Source organism: Grampus griseus, assembly GCF_964374135.1.
Source record: "Grampus griseus genome assembly, chromosome: 8".
NCBI lineage: Eukaryota > Metazoa > Chordata > Mammalia > Artiodactyla > Delphinidae > Grampus > Grampus griseus.
In genome coordinates this window covers 53,244,113-53,266,340 of record NC_139002.1, presented here as the reverse complement: position 1 = coordinate 53,266,340, position 22,228 = coordinate 53,244,113, and the positions used below count along the sequence as shown (strand labels likewise).

Here is a 22,228-nt window from a genome sequence, read left to right as displayed (position 1 = left end):
ATCACCATGGGACAGTGTGAAGATGGATTAAAGGAAGAGATGGGAGGGAGGGAGGCCAGTGAGGATGCTACGGCAGTGGTCCAGGGGAGAGAAGACATAGTGGCTAAGGGGAGCAGAATTTTGCAAAACTAGCAAATTAAGTATTATCTCAACTTCCATTTTTGCTTATTCTCAGATGATAGCAGGTAAGTGATCACAACTTCAATTTTGATCAGATCATCTCCTCACTGACTAAAAACTCCATTCTTTGCCCAAGATTAGAAAGGGAGACCAGTCAACACTCAGCACCCCCTGTAATCTCAGTGTCTTAGATGTTATCCCATCTCACTGTTGAAACAACTCCCAGACTGCTACTTGTATGCCCACTTTACAGATGGGCAACTGGGTGAGAGAGGGGAGGTCACGCAGCTAACGGGGAGGGGAACTTGGTTCATAACAAGTGTATATTCCCCCGGAGCCTCTGCTGTGGCAGCTAAAAAGAGGTTTCTGGAGGTACAGGGATATGTATTATTGTTAGCCCGTGCAGCAGCTTCCCAGAGAGGGAGTGAAGCGTAAATGAATTACCAATCATTTTCCTCTCTTTTCAACTCTGCGGGGGAGGCCAGCTGACCAGAAGGAAAAGACATCACAGTGTTTTATCTGGTACCGAATATCACACACAATCCTGGAACTATGGGGAATGGCCAGCAGCACAGGGAGCTCTGCAAGGAAGGCGGAGGTTCTGTTTCTAAGACCCCATGCTATGTTTGTTTAGCTGCTGCCTTGGGCTCACTCTCCCACCCTAAAGCTCTGGAAATCACCCAGGAGGAGGAAGGGGATTAAAGCTTAGGACTCGGGAAAGACCTATTAATTGCTACACCTCCTCCAAGCCTGGAGGGGTGGGAGTGTAGGAATCTGCCTTCCTTCCAGAGGTATCTGGCCAAAACCTTTTGGGTTCTAGAAAGGGAATAAGGAAACTAACATTCATTGAGCACCTATTACGTAGCAATCACCATGCTAGAAGCCTTGCCCATAGTTTCTCACAGACACAACAATTTTGTGAAGTACTATTAAAACCAACGTCCATTTTACAGAGGAAACTGAGATCCAGAGAGGTTAAGCAAGTTTCCCAAGGCCACACAGCACAGCAAGGATCTGTAGACCTCTGTATCCTATCTTTCCTTCCCAGGGCTCCAAATTGTGCTGTTTCTGTTTTCCTTCTAGCTTCGGTCCTTTTAGGTCATTTAAAGCAGAGGAAATTTTTTTTAGTTGTTTAATCTCAGACCCCTTTATAAATAATGGCAGTTCAGAAGGAGAGGGAGGAGGGGAGAAAGGAGAGGAAGGGGAGGGAGAAGAGGAAGCCACATGGTTTCCTGGGGCAAACTGGGAGCTATTAACCAGTAATGCAGGATCCAGCTGAGCTCAAAGCACCCAGCTCAGACCTGATGACAGGGGCAGAGGGCAGGAGGCTGCCAAGGGGAGGGTGGGAACAGATCGCTCAGAAAAGACCACATTTAGGAAAGGGAAGGAGGGGAGGTTCTGGGAGCAGCAAGAGATGTTTATTCTCAAGGTGAGCAGGCCGTGGGGTGTAGCATTAAAAGCCTAGACAGAGTTCTGGAAAAAGCCACGGAGCCGTGCATCCCATGGGCATGGTTTTAGGTGGTGTACAGCGCGAGCGGGCATTAAATCACACTGAATCACGTGCAGGGTAGCCTCCATCCTCTTTCAACCTTTCTGGTGATGTCAAGGAGGAAATCTCAGTTTGGTACTTGTGTGTTTTTCATACCTAACACTTGCCCGTGTCCCTGTTTAACAAAGAGAAGCAAATCTCCGCATCCTAGAGCAGGCCTAATCTCACCAGAACATGATAACCAGCTTTCACTGTATTTATTTTTACAGCTACCTTCTATTTATGGCAAGTGAATTGCCACAGTAATATACAATCTCCTTTTAAAATAACTAAATTCACTTAGGTTAAAAAAAAAAAGTTCGGAAAAGGAGGCAGTTTAAAGGAAAGGAAAGGAAGGGGCACGGAGGTGGGCACACTGCTATAGTGCAGACTCTGACAGTGACACACAAAGGAACAAGCTTGGGAAATGTTGATCTGATCAAGTCCTCCCACTGCCCGGACTAGAGAGCCAAGGCTGTGGAGGTCCCACTGCAGGTCAGAGGCAGAGCTGGGCTCAGAAGACAGGTCTGCTGCTCTCTGGCACACGCTTCCTCCCAAGCAGGTCTCCAGGATGGCTCACGAGGGATGGTGGAGCGGCTTCTCCAGGGGAGGGTTATAACTGGAAAACTCAGCTTATGTGGATGGCAGTGGTCCTTGCAGGTTGGATCACCAACTGCGAGCAAATCTAAAACTGGCCCAAAGAAGCTGGTAGCCAAAGGGGCAGCTCTCTGCCCAGTTGCTTCCCTCTCTCCTACCCGGTTCTCTACGTTCGGCCAACCTCACAGCCCTGTGCTGTGGATCCAAGGAGACGGTGGAGGTGAATGCAAGGCTTATGGAACCATGAGGTACACTAACCTCCCAAGCTCTCCTTAGCCTCCTTCCAGGTGCCTCTTCAACAGTCTGTGCCCTGCAGTGTCAGGAGATGCTTGAAGATGTGGTCTGGTGTCCACAAGGGCCCCTGGGAGCAGGCCACTAACATGTCCACAGGGACACAAACCAGGCTTAGCTTCCAGATGGAAAAAGCCCGGACACACGGCTAATGTGCCTTCCTCGAGGGGTGGTCTAGGAATTACTAGATCTAATCAAGCCAGACACCAAAAATGTTATTTTTGTACCTTTTAATGCAATGGCATTTGGGGAAATTAGTGGAAAAGGAACTGTAATCATGTCACGTGAGTGACTAATTAGAGGGCCCTGGTTTTCCCAGGATGTTCGGTTACATTAATTCAAAACGTGACCTGTTTATTTTGCAGGGTCAGGAAGAAGCCTTACCTCCTAGAAAACCAATGTGGCAATTAAATTAGAGTCATCAGAGTTTGCCTGAGGTAACTAACATATGAAAAAGGGCTTGGTGAACTGTACAAAAACAGAAGTGACCCCTGTGTGGTTGTCCCCACTGCTCCCACTTAGCGGGGCATAATTGCCTGCCCCTGGCGGGAAGCTGCAGGTGAGGGCTTTCCCAGTGGAGGGAGGTACCTGGTAAGGTGGAAAGGGCACTGGAGTGTGGGGCCATACATCGAATCTTGACTCTGCACTTGGGCAAATCACTTCATCTCTGTGGATTTCTAGTTATATCATGCATGTGGCTCACTGTACTATTCCTAGCGAGATGGTTGTGTGTGTGTGTGTGTGTGTGTGTGTGTTGGGGGTGGGCTGGTGAAAAAGAGGAAGAGAGAAAATCAACTTTTTTTCATTTTTGATTTTAGCACCTACAGGTGCTCAGCTGTGAAGATACAGCCTCGGACGAGGCCTCCCTCAAGGAGTTTGTAGTCTAAGTTGGAAATCAGATATGGGGACATTCAGGTTCCCAGACTGTTAGGGAGGTATCTGTAAAGAAGACAGCAGGGCATCAAAGAAAGGGGAGGTCCATACAACCAAAGGGCTGTCAGGAAAGGTTCCTTAGGTTGCCGAGTTCTAGGCTTTGGAGAATTGAGCAGTCAGCCTCTCTCCTTCTGAACTCCCAGAGCTGAGAGTCAGCCAGCCTGCTGGCGCTGGCCTCCTGAGCCCCCATGTCTATACCAGAGGGGCTTGGCTTTTCCAAGCAGTCATTACAGATAAACATAGAGCTTCCCAGTCAGCAACGTGCACCTGTATCATGCTTTCTAGTTACCAAGCTTTCTAGTTATCTCTATGGCTATTCTGTTACTAAACCTTTCTGAGTCATGGGACATCCTCCAACTCTGCCCATTTAAGAAAAGGCACGATTCAGGATCACCATCCATTAGCCACCATTCCAAAAATCTCAAAACTCTAAGACTGAAAGGTTTTTTTCTTTCTTAATTAAGACTGAAAGGTTTTTTTTTTTAAGTCATTATTGAATGTTACAGTATTGCTTCTGTTTTATGTCTTGGTTTTTTGGCTGTGAGTCATGGGGGATCTTCGCTCTTCAACCAGGGATGGAACCTGCACCCCCTGCATTGGAAGGTGAAGTCTTAACCACTGGGCCACCAGGGAAGTCCTAAGACTGAAAGTTTTATCAAAACTGTTATGGTTGCAAAACCTGACCTGAACTGACATGTATCTCAGAGTCTTTTTTTTTTTTTTTTAAATCTCACCAGTGTAACCGTTCATATGTTTGACTGCAGAAATATCAATGTATTTGATTACCGTGGGCCATCCCAGCACTCCGGGAATGCTAGGAAAGACACAGTATGTGTACTGTGTTTTATTCCTTAAATCTAAAAATTTCTGAATTCTAAAATGCATCTGACTCCAAGGGCTTCATTTAAGGGGTTCTTGACCCTATAGATTAAATACCTATTTTATAGGCTCTTTCTGCTTAGAGTTCCCTTCACCCCTCATCTGTTAGGAAAACATCTGCAAACATTTCAAATGTCATTGTGAATGAAGGCAGGAAAGAAGGAAGAAATCAATTTGTCTTGCTCCTAGGAGTTTAGGTACTTAACTTCTCGACATAGCTGGTATAGGGATTTATTTACCAACAAGGGTCTTTGGATGCAAGAGAGTTGCGAAGAGCAGTGAACAAAAATGCCTGAAAACTTCACATGCCCCTATGTCCTTGTCCCTTGGGACTTGGGCAACATACAGACCCAAGCACTGTGGTTGGCATGGAACAACTAACACAGGTTCCATGAAATTCACAGAGAAAGGAGACAAAAGCCTCACTGGATACTTCTCGATAGTGGGAAACAGGCACAATTCTGCCTTCTGATTTCACAAACTGACTTCAAAGGACCCTGGCAGACTCCCTCGGGAATCTGGATAGGTTCCAAATTAAGTTGAATTTTTTGTTTTGTTTTGTTTTAAGAAAACACTTTTGGAAGGAGCTTGCATACATAGATAGCAGTGTTTCCCATTTAGAAAGAAAAATAAACACTCCTCCACTGGATTGGAAGTCAAAACAAAATAATCCCAGCTGCTTAAGACCTGAGAAAGTCACCGAGACTGCCCAACAGCAGGGATGTTGACCAGTGTCACCAGCCTGAGAGATCTGCAAAGTGAGGCAGAAGGGCCCGGAATAGGGGAAAAAGGGAGAAAAAGCCACGGACGGCCTAGCATCCGGGGCTTGGCTCTCATGAAGCAGCACCACAATTTAGTGTCTAAGTCATTGGCCTGACTCATATTTGAAAACTCCCACATGCTCACCAAAACACAACTGAGAGATTTCACTCAATGGCTTCAAACAGACTTGGGATTCAAATCTGGTTCTATGACTTAGAAGCTGTGTGATTTCGGGGAAGTCACTTAATCTCTCTGGCCTGCTATTGCCTCAATGAGACTAAAAATGGCTATGACACAGGACAGACATGAAGATTCAATGAGATTCCGAGATCTCATGATTTGATGAGATTAAACACCTCTCACATAATAGGGGCTTCATCAGGGTTTGTGAGGTGAGTACTAGGAATCCAACAACTAGTAATTTTTTTAAAAAAATCAGCTTTTCTTTGGTGGACTTCCCCTTATCTTCTCCAGCTTCCTACTAAGAAGACAGAAATAACAGGATCTGGAATTGAAAACAAAACAAAAAATTTGGGTGGGGCTCTAGAATCAGGTAGGCCTGAGTGTGAGTCTCTGCCTGGGCCTCGGTTTCCTGAACAGAGACAAACAGAAGCTCAAAACAAGATAACGCACGCAAAGAAAAGACTTCTACGCGGAAGGTGCTCCTTACATGTAAATTCTCCCACGTGCTCCTACCTCACCTCGGCTTTTAGAAACCGACAGCTTTCTCTGAGCTATTTATTCCCCGACCCTCTTAAATATTAACCACCAAGGTTTTAAAGCCCTGTTACTTAAGGTTTTAGAATGACAACAATTCACGGCACATTTAATATTTATTCTGAAAAGTTTCTGTGGCAGTAGGGACCAAGATCTACTTAATCCGAACCACTTCCTTAGCTTCTCGGCTATGACAAGGTGATATTTTAGTGAAATCTTTCTTTATATCTATCAGTGATTTCTAGATGGTTATCCTTGGGGCGGATTAGGATTTTGAAGACAGAAAGAGCTGCTTCCCCTGTTTTCTTTTCTGGGATGCCCCACGCGGCCTCCGTGCTCTTTACATGGGATTTTCGCAGGGCGGTTCTGGGCACCACGGGCCGGGGATCGCAGCCCCGGCAGGAGCAGACACAGCTGGAGGCAGAGGGCCTCTGGGAGCCACTGGAGCGTGCAGCCCAGCTCCCGGAAGGCTGCTTCCCAAAGGGTCAGCCCTCAGAGGAGGGTGCTGAGTCAGCTCCCGCCAAAGGAAACTTTATTTTCACCCTTTAGGCGCCCGTTGGGCTGCCTTTGTCATTTAAAATACCTTCTGAAAGAAGTCTCTGGGGAAGCAGGCCTCCAAAGGAGCCAGAGCAATTAACCCATTTAGGGTGGTCTTTAAAGTCTTCAAGTGGTGGAAGGGAATGGACGGGTGGAGACAGGGAAGGGAGACAGGGACCTGGCGTCCTTTACCCTGTTGAACTCCACAGCGTTCCCGACTTCGGGAGGTCTTTCCCATTTCACCTGCGGAGCAGATGAGGCTCTGAGAGGTTAGGTCCTGTGTCCAGGCTCGCATCTCTTGAGACCCAATTTCGGAAGAGTTGACTGTGGCTCTGCTCTCTTGGCTGCACTGTGGTCCTTACACAGTTTGTACTGCTTGCTCACCCCTTCATTCCCACTCGTTAATTATCACTACATAAAAGGCATCTGCAAGGCCACGCACCAAACTGTTAAAAGTGGCTATCTCTGGGAGAAGGAATTACAAGAGAACTTCACTTGTTGCCTTTCTGCATTATTTGAATGTTAGCAAGCATTGTTACTTTTATAATTGACAGAAACAATAGAGATAATCCCATTAAAATAATTTCAGATTTTTCCATGAAAAAAAATCACACGAAACTTAACAAGCATTTATGGGGCACACTAGGTAGCAGGGCCCACTCATCCTCACTGGCTAGGGCTGGGTCCATGCCAATACCAGCAGGCACTTTGGCTCATAGAAGACCACTGAGTTTGGGGTTTCCGGGGACAGGAAGGTGACAGGCAGAGTCTACCTGTGGGGTGACACTCACTGGCTGTCTCATGACCCACCAAGCCCAGAGCAGCAGATCACTAAGGACCCAGACTCTCCCTTCAGGCGTGGGACACATTTATTACCAACCTTTGGAGTGATACACTCAGCAAGGCTCCAGGGAAGGACTCTGAAGTGCCTCTAGGTCCCCTGGGGAGCAGGGGTACAGAGGAGTGTAGCTGAGCAGACAGCTATAGGCCAAAGTCCCCCCACCTTCCCTGCACATCAATAGTGCAGTAATGCCATCAATTTGCTGCAGAACTTGCAACAACGTGATTGCTCTTATTCAGTTACTTAGCGAAGGGACAGATTAAGGACTTTCATCTCCTGCCTTCTCTTTTACCTACAAGGCTTATTTACTTAGAAATGAACAAAGAATATCACTATATATATATATATTTTTTTTCCAAGTAAATCTTAAGAAGGTTACTGGCTGACACACCTGTCAGCATCACACAACACTAGGAAAATCAGAGTACCTTAGAAATTGCTCCATCATTGGCAAGATGGGGAAACAGAGGCCTGAAGAGGGACAGTGATTGGCCAAGGACAAATAGCCAGTGAGCTACAGAGCTGGGCCTGGAACCCATTCCAGGTTCCTATTTCTCTGCATACTTTAAAACATGGGCAGCTAAAAGCTCTAGAGGAGCAATGACACTGACCCACCAAAAGGACAATGCCACGCTCAGGAGCACAGAGGGAGAAGGCCCTGGAGGATGGTTTGCTTTCTGGTCACAGATAATGCAGGGCTCAGGATCCTGTCATAGAGACTTCCCTGGTGGTGCAGTGGTTAAGACTCTGCGCTCCCAAAGCAGGGGGCCCGGGTTCAATCCCTGGTCAGGGAACTAGATCCCACATGCATGCCGCAACTAAGAGTTTGCATGCCACAACTAAGGAGCCGGCAAGCTGCAATTAAGGAACCCGCCTGCTGCAACTAAGGAGCCTGCCTGCCGCAACTAAGACCTGGCACAACTAAATAAATAAATAAAATAAGTAAATATTAAAAAAGGAAAGATCCTGTCAGAAGAGAGACACAGATGTAGAGAACAAAAGTATGGATACCAAGGGGGAAAGGTGGGGGAGGCGGTGGGAGGAATTAGGAGATTGGGATTGACACATATACACTATTGATACTATGTATAAAATAGGTAACTAATAAGAACATACTGTATAGTACAGGGAACTCTACTCAATGCTCTGTGGTGACCTAAATGGGAGGGAAATCCAAAAAAAGAGGGGATATACGTATATGTATAACTGATTCATTTTGCTGTACATCAGAAACTAACACAACATTGTAAAGCAACTATACTCCAATACAAATTAATTAAAAAAAAATAGGGACTTCCCTGGTGGTGCAGTGGTTGAGAATCCGCCTGCCAATGCAGGGGACACGGGTTCGATCCCTGGTCCAGGAAGATCCCACATGCCGTGGAGCAACTAAGCCCATGCGCCACAACTACTAAGCCTGTGCTCTAGAGCCCATGAGCCACAACTACTGAGCCCATGTGCCACACCTACTGAAGCCTGCATGCCTAGAACCTGTGTTCCGCAACGAGAGAAACCACGGCAATGAGAAGCCCGTGCACCGCAACAGAGTAGCCCCCGCTTGCTGCAACCAGAGAAAGCCTGCACACGGCAACGAAGACCCAACACAGCCAAAAATAAATAAATAAATAAATAAAATAAAAAAGAAGAGAACCATCAAGGCCAAAGACCTCCTCCCTGAGTTTCAAAGAGGACAGAGGCTGGGAGAGTTCCTGATTAGGGGAGGGAGCTGGGGATAAAACACCTTTCTTTGTCATGGGGGATGGGGTGATGCCTGGAGGGCCTCAGCTCAGTACCCAGAGGCGCTCAGGTCACTTACCATGTGGCCTTCTACACCCTTCCAAGGTTAATGCCTATTTACTGTCCAGGTTCCTAGGTGTAAAAGAGCTGGGGGCAGGATCCCACCAGCTCCCCACCTTGGGTCCTTTGTCCATGTTTTCTCTCTGCCCAGAATGTCCTGGGTTATTAAAGCCCTTGGTTATCTCTACCTGGCACACCCTACTAATTCTTTCAGATCCAGTGAACGCCTCCTCCAGGAAGCATTTCTTGATTTCCTCAGGTGCCTTGGAGGCTCTACTCCTCAGTCCCCTCCACACCAGTTTCCTACCTCCCTTATCACCTTTTCTCCCAAGAGAAAAGAAGTCTGACATTCTCTGAGCATTATTAAGTGTCAAACAGGATGGTGGGAGCTTTCACATAGAGGCTCTCTATAAATTCCCTGGAGGGAGGTGCATGGTGACTGTGACCATGACTAACCTTTACTAAACTCCTTCTCTATCCCAGGCCCTGTGATGAGCCTTCATCATGAGCTGGGTATCATACTGCCCATGTTATACTTGCTTAAGGAAACAAGCTTAGAGGCAATGTGCCCTATCCAAAGTCCCACAGCAATAAAGCTTATATTTAATGCAAAGATGTCTGACTGCAGAGCCCATGGATCCTGCCTCATATCTCTCTGAATCTCTGCCTCCTTCTCCAGAACTTGGCCTGAAATTTAGTGCCACACAGGCACTTATTAATAAATGTTTGCAAAATCAACACGCAACCTACAATATTAACTGAGGAAAGTCTCATTTCCTTTCCTCTTCTTCGATAATCAGGAAATCATGGGCCACTAGGGAGATTCCAAGTTACATCACATATGTCACCCCACCCCCTTGTAGGCTTGAATCTCCTCCAGGCTTTGAATTCTTGCAAAGAAGTGGACTGGCCACTGCTAGACACAGAGACGGTAAGCACCTTGGCCCAGGTCACACAGCACCTGACCGGGGGCTAAAACCTGTGTCTGCTGGCTCCTGGTCAACCTGGAGTTTGGAGCTATTGCATCGTACCGCCCCCCGCCCCCCAACACACACACCCCTTCTCCTTAAGAGAGTCAGGGGGGCAGAGCTTAGAAGAGGCATGTGATTATGGGCAGATCCACGCTTAAGCCCACTGGCTCTCTCTGCAGTCAGCATTCAGCTCTGCAGCTGCCTGGGTCTCCAGGGGCCCCGTCTCTGGGCAGTGAGAAAGTCCAAGAACTTCCAGAGCCAGGAGTCTTTCTCTCAGCTTTCTCATGGTCAGTGGGGAAACTATCATACTGGTCTCTTAGGCAGGGTTCTGAGGCAGATCCAATAAAGCAACACGTGACAGTGGCTGGCACAGTCCCTGGCACATAGTAAGCAGTCAGTCGATGCTATGTTCATTGTAACCATCCTTTTCTTTTCTTTTCCGGTGTCTATCTTTGTCTCAGTACCTTTGTCTTACTCAGGCTCCACCTGATCTTTCTGTCTCCTTGTGTCTGTCTGTGCATCTCTACCCCTGCAGCTATGTCTGCCAGACGTCTGTCATGGGGGTGGGAACAGGAGCCCTCCACCCCCCGCACACCCCAGCGGCGCAACCAGGTAGTAGCGGGGCTGCCCGAGCCCACCGAGCCCCCCAGGTCCCCGAGAACCCTGAGTCCCCCCGTGCGCCAGGCCCTTCCGCCCCTGCAAGCAGCCCAAGCGGACCGATTAATCAGCATCGCCAACGAAAGAAAAAACCAAACCCACAGAAGTTAGAAAGAGAGAGGGACTTACCGTTTGCCGCGACCCCCAGGCTGGCGGAGCCACTTTTAACTAAGAATGAATTAGGGACAAACTCTTCCTCAGAGTCTGAGTCCGGGGTTGGCTGGGCCACACCGTTGCCTAGCAACCGCCTCTGGCTCTCATTGGCCGGAGGGGAAGGGGGCGGGGAGGGGGACTGCTCAATAGGGGTTGATGAAGCGGATGAACAATGCAAGGGAGCACCTGCGAACCACAAACACAAACACAGACAGAAAAAAAAAATAATGAAAATTGGTTTTGAGGCACACGGGGAGGGGGAGGGAGCAAAATAAAACACGCATCAACAGGGGGAGGGGGTTCCCAACACAGGGTGATCTACTGCACACGTGGCCCGGGGGCGGGCCTGATGCCTCCTTAAAGTTGGTGCAAACTCCTTCTGAAGAGCTGGCCTCGTGCAGAAGTCTGCATGCTTGCAAAGAAGGCGTCCCTCGAAAACACTTGGGAAGCCCTTCCTGCTTTGCCTGTTCTCTGAGAGAGGTCTGAAAATCTGGGGTCTAGTCCTGGTGGGGCTGTGTCATCTATGAAACAGCTGCCCGCCTCTGAGCTTCAGTGGCCTTGCTGGTAAAATGAGCAGCCGCACTGGGTGAACGCTGAGCCCCTGCAAGCTGGCCATTCTGTGATGTCACCGAACTGAAATAATGTTCTTATTGGTGAGATTTTAATCCAACATGCCTGGAACAGGCTCTGGGCCTCATAAAAGGTAGAGGGAGCTGGAGAGAATGATCCAGAGCCCCCTCCACCGCTGGCATTCCAGGATTTCAACACACTCATCTTTTACTTTTCTAAAAATCTGACACTTTAAGATTTTTAAGTCCTGACATTCTCTGCAAACTTCTTAAGAGAACAAGAAATCTAGCAGTCTTTTTCACTTGTGTATCCCCAGAATCTAGCAGAGTACCTGGCACACAGTAGGCACTATATAAATATTTGCTGAAGAGATGAATTCTAGGTGCCTAACAGACTGGGATTCTTAGTAGTCTCAGCAGACTAGGATTCTTAAGTTCTGACAGTCTCAGATGAAAAAACCGTACACTATTTAGGACACTAACACTGTGAATTCCAAGATGCACTAAGTTAGGATGTTTGACTGCAAGTTTCTGACATGTCAGGGTTCCATGATTCTAAAAATCCCAGCTTTCTATAGTTTTGTGAGCACACTCCCAATTCTTCAAAAGGAGGAGGTGATGGCTGGCCAGGGACAAGACCTTTGGGGGCAACAATTTGCGGTCCTATCTGTGTCTGGGCTTTAGGCATGTGCAGAACATCATCTACAAGAGAGGGAACACAAGCACACACACATAGAAGTATACAGTACAAGACAACGCATCCACTTGACAGCAAGGGCTATGTCTTTTTTCCCACCTTGACTGATAGAAGGTTTAAAACATAATCAGATCCATCCAGTTTTTCAGAGGCCGAAACTTAGGAAACATAAGGCGGCCCAGACATGTCATCATAAGATTTGGTAGAGCTCTATGCGGCAGGTGGCAAATAGAGCTGCTGATTGTTGAAAAAAAGCAAAACAAAACAAAAAAGCTTTTTGTGGTCTGTCTACCAAGAGAAGCTCACTCAGTTCAGTCACCATATCTCGCAGGATTTTGCAGGTTCCGTGACTCTCATGTCAACCTTTGAGCCCAACCACGTGTGACAACATTTTACAGAGTTGCCGTGTGTGCCATTTGGTTGGTTCATATTAAAAATTCAGTAAGAGCAAGTGAGGCAGCAGGGATCCACGATCACGGTACTGTCTCGGGGTAGCTTTTCCATCCGCGTTTTGGTTTACCTAAAAATCTGGGCTGTGATTTACCTTAAAATCGTCCCAACCAGTGTTTCCAGTTCACCCTAGGGAGAGCCTTCCCTGACACCACTTACCACACGGCACTACAGGGATGATCATTCCTTTCTCGGAACTAACCTTTTTTTAGTTCTGTTACCATATTTGCCCTGCTGCATTTGGAGTGGTCTGCCGTTCTCTCCTGTATAAAAGCATAGGGCACATTCTTGGGACACAGTACATTCTTGGAGTGGGCTTTGGAGTTCAACAGAATTGGGGTCTGCATCACACCATAGCCTCCTACTGGCTGTAAGATCTTGCGTAGATTTCTTCCAGTTCCTGATTTATCAGTTGGGAGCTCCTCCCCTTTTATAAAGTTATTATAAGGACTAAAGATACTATACTACACCAGCACACAGTATGCCTGAGGACGCAGAATCCCAGGGTCAGTGCTTACCAAATGTTTATTAAATTGAATGAAAGCACCCCACGAAGAACCCCATTTAAGATTTCCCTTCCTCTACAGTCCCAGTATTGGGAAGATTTTTGTCCGCCAGGCTGCATTTATTAAGCAATATACATTCATTTCCTCATCTTTTATTAACCAAAGACACCTTCTAATCTCCAGTCAGAGCTTCTGATGAGCTTGAAATAACCAGTACCATACGATGCTGAGCTGTTAGAATTTCACACAAAGGTTAAGAAACATGATATGTTGTTCCAGGGTACTTGTTACAGCCTCTTCCTGAGTAGATCTGTCAAGCTTTATGAAATAAATAGTTCCCGAACTAAGTAAATTGTTCCATCACAAACTTCAGAGACCCTGGGCTAAGAACAGCACAGTCCCTCCCACTCCTCATGCCTGTTTCCTCTCCCTTCCATCCATTCTCCAGGCCTCACGCTGGGCCTCTGGGGTTGCTCTGAATATTCATAACTTAACATTCAAAGGACCTAACAAGGTGCCAGACCCTTGGTAGGCGCACAATGACCCACAAGGTTTCTGTGATGTACAGAAACTATTGGACACATGTTAATTTCCTTTCTCTTATTCATCAGCATCTTTTAATTTAAGTGGTCCCCAGGTGGGGGCACAAAACCATTTCCTGGGTGCAAGAAAATTCTAGAAGTATTTATCTTTTATGTCAGCCTTTTCTAATATCTATTTTGTATATGTTTTATAATATATGTAATGCATTTGTGCTCAAAATACATGTAATAAAATGCTCTGCTGTATCAATTCGGCATCTACAGAAGCAGGGCAGGTTGTATTAAAAGAATGGGCTCTGGAACCAGACCCTACATTTGAATTCTAGTTGCACTACTTGCTAGTTCCATAGTAGTGACCTTGGGCAAGTTAATTCACCCTTTGTGACTCAATTTCCTCATCTATGTAATGGAGATCAAAAAATAAAAAAGAATACCTACGTTACAGAGTTGCTCTGATGACTAAAGGAGTTAAAACAAGCGAAGTCTTGAGAACAGTGTGGCAGCCAGTAAACACCTAATGAACTTTAGGTATTAGTATGCATAAATATGTATATATAAAGTGAGGGGCCCTACGTTTCTTTATCTTTTAAAAGCAGCGTGCGACCGTAGAAGTATGGTGAACACTGTTTCATTCCAGAGACATTTCCTAAACACCCACCGAGCAGGCTAGAAGGTGAGGGATATATAAACTGTGAGAGGCGCAGCCCCCAAGGAGCTGGTGGAAGGGGAGGGAGAGTGTCACATGCAGCTGTAAGCAAGGCAGAGGTGGGACCTGTCAGAACAGGATGGAGGTGGGGACCTCACTTCAATTGGAGGAACCAAGGAAGGCTTTCTGGAGCCATAGAGGATTCCAGCGGGAAGAGATGAAGAGATGGGGTCTTGAGCATGCATGGCAGAGAGAGGAATACTCCGCCTCAGGCCCTCATCCTTCACCTGGTCTCAAGCAACCTGCCCACTATCACTTTACCTCTCAAGTCTCATGTGTTACCGTTATTAACTTCTCACCAAGGGTGCTGAAGCTTGCTGGCCTGCCCTCATTTCCACGCACTCACTGCTCCCTCTTCAGCTCAGGTTCACCGATTTGCACAACTTCGGGGCACCACGGGCATTGAATCTATCTGAATGGCACCCCCTGGAGCACAACTACGAAGTTTTGCCTCTGAGCTTTTGCACATGCTGTCCCTTTGGAGTGTTTCCTTTCCTGTTCCCCCCGCTCCTCATCACTACCACCCTGTGTGTCTCACTCGCCCCCACTCAGCCTCTGGGCTTAACCTCATGGTCATCCCCTCCAGGGAGTCTTCCATGATGCCTCAAGCCTGAGTTTGGGTTTGGCACCCCTCTGGGGGCTCCCGCAGCTCCCTGTACTTTCCCTGTTGCAACACTTCCCACACTGCAGTGTATACTTGTCTGTGGCCACCCACTAGCCTGATTGGCTTGTCCATTACCATATTCTCCAGTGCCCAGCACACTGTCTGGTACATAGAAAGTACTATAAATATTTGTTAAATGAAGAAAGGATGGAAGGAAGGTAGGAGGGAAGAGCAGGACCTTGATTATAGCACAAAAGGTCTATGTAAAGAGAGAAGTGGGAAATGAGTCTCTGAGTAGCCGGTTTAGGCCTTGAACACAAGGAAAAGGGAATCAGACCATAACTGGGGAGTTACGCAAGTTTTTAAAGCAGGAATGTGACAAGGCCAGAGCTGTACTTTAGAAGGATCTGCTCTTGAAACTTAAGGCATCTGCTCAGCCACCCAGATCTCCTTTCTAATTGGCTCAGCTCAGCCAGGATGTTCAAAGTCCACATGATCTGGGCTTGCTTTTCAGGTGGGGCCCAGCTGCAGGTTCCTGTAGGCAAAAAAGGACGCCCCATGCCATGGGATTAGGAAATTGGGGTTTGGGGTTGCCTTTCCATGTATCCTGTTCATCAGCTGAAGGGAACCTGGTATTGTAGAATTTTCCACTGTGTCAAAATGAGATGGGATGACTGGAATGTCTCACCTCAACAACCAAGGCGGCCAGTGAAGGGCAGAGGGGAGCCATGCAAGTTTCCTGAGAGGAGGTCTCTCTGAGCCTAGCTCGAGCTTATAGTAGATAAGGGTGGAGAAAGAAAAAAAAAAAAACAAAGTGAGAGAGTGCAGACACCCCTGTGGTCGAGGGGTGGGGCTGGGGGAATAAACATTTGCAGAACCCCTTCTGGAGGCCAGGAACGGGGCCAGGTGTTTTACAAGATCTCTTCCTCACAAAAACAATGCACTGGAAAATCCATCCCCATTTCCGAGGTCAAGAAGTAGAGGCCTACATTTGCCTGTGGTCACAGGACCTGGGTGAGAACCCGCACTGCAGTGCTGTGTCCACTGAGGGGTGTGAATTAAATTTATCAGCCCTGGGGACTTCCCTGGTGGCGCAGTGGTTGAGAGTCCGCCTGCCGATGCAGGGGACACGGGTTCGTGCCCCGGTCCGGGAAGATCCCACATGCCGCGGAGCGGCTGGGCCCGTGAGCCATGGCCGCTGAGCCTGCACATCCGGAGCCTGTGCTCCGCAACGGGAGAGGCCACAACAGTGAGAGGCCTGCGTACCAAAAAGAAAAAAAAAAAGCCACTGCAAAGAGCTTTTGAGGGGAGGCTGAGAGTACACTTGCAAGGAGCCTGGGAGTCTCAAGGTGAGGGCTCAACCAACATGGATTCCCTCTGCCATCCCTCCAGCTGTAGGTCTTTGAAAGTAAGAACAGGGTGATTTTGGGGAATAAATAATGACGGATCTGCAAGCCTGCCAATGACACCTTTATCAATATGCATTGCTTACTGACATCATATAAGAGGAAAAGTGTTAGGGAGACAGACAGGATATATGAAAGGAGCACATGACAAGGGAGTCCTGAGATCTACAGAAAGAGCGATTTCAGTCCCTCACACCTTTGTGTGCATTGATGGTAGCTTTCCTTAGCGTCTGAGACGTAACCTATAACCAGGGCAAGCTGGTGCTCAAGGAAGAGCCTCTAGCATTCTGGATTCTGAGTTGTCTTTGGAATACACCGTGAGACTAAAGTGTGAAGGGCTAGCTGATGGACGAGTTTATTACTCTGTCAAAGAAAAGAAGACCATTAACAAAATGCACTTTTTTACACTTTTCTCAGCAGTCCTGAGAAATCCATCTAAACGCCCAAATGGAACCTTACTGATCTCCATGAGACCCCATCTAGGCTCCAGTGGGGAAAGTCATGGCTTGCTCACACAGTGGGGAAGTGTGAGTCCTAGCTGTGAAACCAGAGCACGAGTTGTATGCTGCAGGGAGCCCCTTGGGTTAGGGGAAGAGCCTCCTAATAACCTTCGAACCGGCAGCCCTGCATTGTAGAAGCTTGTTATAAAATGCTTAGCACAGTGCCCAGTAAACGGCAATTACTTAGTAAATGATACCTAGAAAATACCAAAACAAAACCTGTAGACCTAAAGAGGTAGCTCATCTCAATGGAACCCTGAGCTGATGGATTCATCCTTCCCGCAAAGTCTGACTGTGTTTCATCTCTTCAGTCTCCCTTCTAGAAATACTCAAGCCCCTCCACTTAAAACCAAATGCATTCGTTCTCTCCTCATGAGCCAACCTCATATCTATTTCCTCTTAACAGGGCAGCCAGTTGCTCCATTGAATAAGGAAAACCTTATTCAGTTCTGAGCAGAGGATGGGGCATTAAGGGAAACTTGGATCTCCTTCCGATATGAAGGTCTGAGGCTGCTGAAGGACCAGGAACTCCACTGCAGGGATAGCATGTCCTGCTTTTGACGGCAGTGAGTGATGGCCACGCCTGCAGCTTAAACAGCCCAGCCTGCCCAACAGGGACCACAGCTGCTCATCTCTGTGTCCTGGCCTGGCTCAGAGTCTCAGCTTAGAAAAGGTCTGCAGAACCAGTTCCCACCGTTATTTTAAATGGATTGAAATCCACTGTGGCAAGCATCTCAAAGTGCTGGAAATCTGAAGCTAGAGCACCAGAGGGACCCTTTGTTCTGCTTTGCCAGTGAGAGCCCCAACTGACATCTGTTATCCTGCAACGATTAATCGTAGTGCCCTGCCTTTACTCTAAAGATGTCCTGATTTGGACAATTATATGGCCACCCCATTTGAGGGCAATACAGATTCAGTTCCACATCAGAGGCTATAGTTTGCTGCAACAGACTAGGGGTCAAGAGATCTGGGTGCAGGTCAACAGTGTGCTGTGGCAGCATGGGCAGGGCCTCTGGCCTCTCTGGCCCTCACATTCCCACTTGGGGAGTTGGAGCAGAATACTCTAAGGTTCTGTTGTGGTCCAACATTCTACAAGATAGGAGTAACAGTAGTACATACCTCAAGGGGTTGTTTTGAGGATTAAAGGAGACTGTGGAAAAAATGCAGGATAAAAACGATTTCATTTATAATGAAAAGTTAGGTCCTTTCAGTATAGTGAGCGCTCATAAGACATTTATAGACTAAATGAATTTGTATAAATGCATTCCTATACAGAAGATTGGCTGAAAAAAATCTTTAATGATGGTTATCACTGATATGGGCAATTTTTAATTTTTAAAAAATGTCTTCAAAATTCTCTACAATGAGCATATATAGTTATCTTTATACTTTTAAAAATTATTTTTTAAAACTTCAGGAGAAAATGAAATAATAAATGTGACAATACCTGGCATCTAGTAGGTGCTAAAATAGATGTTGGTTTTAAATACAAACAAGATTCTATGCACTGATATTGGTAATATAATTTGATATAGTTGATTTTTAAAATGTGAAAAGCTTTTAATTGAGCAATTCCACTGCTAGGAATTTACCCTAGAACACAATTATGACGTTTCAGAAGATTTATTTATAAGGGTATTCATCACAACATTGTTTGTAATAGTCAAAAGTAAAATTAAAAAAAAAATGTTAAAGAGGAAAAACACCCTTTATGTTAAAAAGTGACTAATTATGTAAATTAAGGCATATCAGTAGAATGTTAATATGTAGACATTATAAGTCAAGTTTGTAAAGAATGTTTAAGGACCTGGGAAATAGGATATTAAAAAAGCATGGGGCAAAACTGTATAAAAAATAACTGTGACATTTGTTTGAGTGTATGTGTGTGTGTGTAATTAACAAAAATGTTAATGCCTGTTACCTTAGGGCAGTAGAATTATGAATACATTTTATTTATTTTTTATATTTTTTTATATTTTCTAATTCTTTCAAGGAACAAATGTGGTAAGATTTTTTTTTAAAAGTTATTTTAAAAAGAAGAAAACACACACACAGAAAGAAGCAAAGACAGCAGCTTCTGCTTTGTGTCCCCCATGGGATGAGCCTGGCAGAACCACAGCCTCCTGGGTCCAAAGTCGCCTTCTTTTCCAGCCCATTAAATCTTTGTGGGTCTTACTCCCCAAGCAGGGCAGCTCCCACTAAGTCAACTCTCCTCTCCTCGACAGTGGTTATTTTCAGAAGCAGGTCTGGGGCCATCTGTCTCTGTGACTTATGTTGGGAAAATAGTCTCTGGAAAACAGGACACAGTAAATTTCTCAGGCTCAGCTCATTTGATCTCCAGCTCTCCTCCTCACAGGTTTCTCAGGGCCAGGTTGTTTTTTTTTGGTTTTGTTTTTTTTTAAGCATTCACCAGGAAAGGAACTCTGCTTTCACCTGCCCACCTGGGGAAGCCCAGTGACTGGTGTACCTTCCACATCAACACTGAATAAAGAGTAACTTAGGTCTCTCTGGTCTTCAAACAAGGATGACCTATCCGCTGCCTGCTAGTTTGTTTGATACAGGTATATTAAATGAGGACATTCACTGATTTTTTTGTAATAACAGCTTTGAGATATAAATACATACCATACAAGTCACCCATGTAAAGTGTACGATTCAATGGCATTTAGTATATTCAGAGTAGTGCAACCATCACAATACATTTTAGAATATTTCCATCACCCCAAAAAGAAACCACACAGTCATTAACAGTCACTCCTCATTTCCTTCCAACGCTCTGCAGCCCTGGACAATTACTAATCTACTTTCTGTCTCTACAGATTTGCCTATTCTGGACATTTTATATAAATGGAATTATATAATATGTGCTCTTTTGTGACTGTCTTCTTTTACTGAATATAATGTTTTCAAGGTTCACCTATGTTGCAACACAGATCAGGATGACATTTCATTTTACTGCTGAATGACATTGCATGGTACAGATGTACCGTATTTTATTTATCCATTCTTCAGTTGATGGAAACTCTACTTTTTGGCTCTTCCAAATAATGCTGCTACAAACATTTGCGTACAAGTTTTTGTGTGGACACATGCTTTCATTTCTCTCAGTGTACGGCTAAGAGTGGAATTGCCGGATTGTACGGTAACTGTGTTCGACCTCTTGATGAACTGCTGGATCATTTTCCAAAGTGGCTGCGCCATTTTACGTTCCCATCTGCCGTGTTTGAGGGTTCCAATTTCTCCATATCCTTGCCAATACTTGTTATTGTCCGTCCTTTTGATTATAGCCAGCCTAGCGGGTGTGAAGTGGCATCTCATTGTGGTTTTTGAGTTGCATTTCCTAATGGCTAACTGTTGAGTATCTTCTCATGTGCTTGTTGGCCATTTTTATGTCTTCTTTGGAGAAATCTCCACTCAGATCACTTGCCCGTTTGTAAACTGCGTTGTCTTTTTTTAGTATTGAGTGGCAGGCATTGATTTTTTCACCAAATATTTATTTTGTGCCTACCTTGCGCCAGGCAGTGTTGTAAGCGTCACTGATAGGCAAGGAAGACAGAGCCTCGCCCTCAGAGGCGTACATTCTAGTGGAGGAGGAAATCAATACACAAGTAAGCAAATAACTATGTAGAGCAAGATCAGGTGCTGAGAGATGCTATGAAGAAAAGTTTAATGCAATAAGAGGTTAGGCGTGATGGGGTGGGTGTGTTGTTTTAAGTAAGGTGGTCAGGGAAGGCCTCTCTGAGGAGGTGACATTTAAGCAGAGACCTGAAGTAAGGAAATGAGTGAGCTACACAAACATCTGGGGGAAGAGGTTTCCAGGCAGAGTGCCCAGCGACTGCAAAGTCCGGGCAGTAGAAGCAAGTTCATTTGAGAGACAGCAAGGAAGCTAGTACAGCTGGAGGAGTATAAGGAAGAGAGTGCTGAGAAATGAACCTTGAGAGGTGGCCAGGGGGCCAGATCACAGACGTGCATATTGCAAACAAAGGCCACTATGCATACGTGTTCTTATTAGTGAGTTCCCTGAGGGCAGCGACTGGTTTTATTTATCTCCATATGTTCACAGCCCACACAATGACTTCATATATAGCGGGTACCCAGTACATACTGGAATCTACTTTAACTTACTGAGCTACTAATAAAACGATGCCCACATGTGAATTGTATTTACTCTACAGTTTACAGAAAATGTTCACATCCATGATCTTATTTGATCCTTACCATATCCAAGTGAGGTAATGACCATTACCCCCATTTTACAGATAGAAAAACTGAGTCTAGGAGAGGCGATAGGACTAGTGCAGGGACATACAACTGGTAAGGGGCTAAGTGGGACTCCGACCCAGGGGAGGGGCAGCAGTAAGATCTGAATTTAAAACTGGTTATTGTGGTTTCGGGTAGGTTACTTCCTCTTTTAGAGCTCTGGGATCTTCAGGATCTGGGCCTACCTTCTAGGGGTCCTGTGAAGAGTATATAATCAAAGCATGTGTGTCTGGGGCCTAGCATGGGCCTGGCATACAGTAAGTGCTCAACAGTGGCAGCTCTTCCCCAGCTTCCCTTTATTACCAGCCCTAGCTATACACTCAGGCAGGCTCTTCGTGTGAGGCCTTGACTGGGTACTGGAGACAAAGAGCTAAGACCAGCCTTTCCCCTAGAGGGGAGCGCGGTCTCATGGGTGAAGGAAACAAATGCATTATTTAATGTGAGAGAGACAGGGATGCCGGTGGAGGGGGGTGAGTGGTGAGGGAGGTGCTGAGGGGCAGGGCAGGGGAAATGGGAGGCCCATGGAGCTCTGATTATCAGCTGCAACCCCAGATTTCTCCCAGGTGCTGTTAACCTTTTCCAAGAGCTGCCCCAAAGGGATTTAAGATGGTCCACCCAGGCCGCTGGAGGCTCAAATCAGCCTGACGGGGAGGCCTCCTTCTGTGGGATGTCGGGGAGAGGGAAGGCACAGGGCAAGCTGGATTATCTGTGTCTGTCAAAATCTGCTGGCAAACGTGATCAAGGAGCCACTGAAATTTATGGTGGGCCTCGAACAATCTGTGGTCACAGAGTGTTCTGTTGAACAGGAAGGCTTCAGTTTGCATTTTTGCAGTGAGATTTGATTAAGAAAGTGCCTCCCAGCAGCTGTTCCCAAAATCATTGGGTTAAAAAAAATACACACACACACAATATATAGTTCCCTCTCCCAGATTCAACTTACACAGCTGCAAAATTCCAGGCCCTAAGACACAGGAAGAGTACAACCTGATTGCCAAGCCCCACCTCTACTCAGACATTGCGGGAAGGGTGGAGGTATTAAAGAGGCAAAAGATAGGGAGCTGGGGAGAAAAAAGGGCCCAGTTGCTGGAAGGAGGGGAGGGCACTGATATTAATTGGGCAACTACTGTGTGTGCAGCACTGTGGAAGCTTTATATATACATCATCTTACCCAATCCTCACACCCCCACCCCTGTGAAGGTGTTAGG

The 22,228-nt window shown here is 46.3% G+C and overlaps 1 protein-coding gene across 1 annotated transcript in view; it reads right to left on the bottom strand.

Moving 5' to 3' along the window:
* TENM4 (teneurin transmembrane protein 4) overlaps positions 1-22,228 on the bottom strand; it is a 388,830-nt gene that overhangs the window by 282,694 nt on the left and 83,908 nt on the right. The window contains exon 3 of the mRNA XM_082659462.1: positions 10,760-10,969. Coding sequence (XP_082515588.1) covers positions 10,760-10,969 — 210 coding nt within the window. The remainder of the gene's footprint in view (positions 1-10,759; positions 10,970-22,228) is intronic.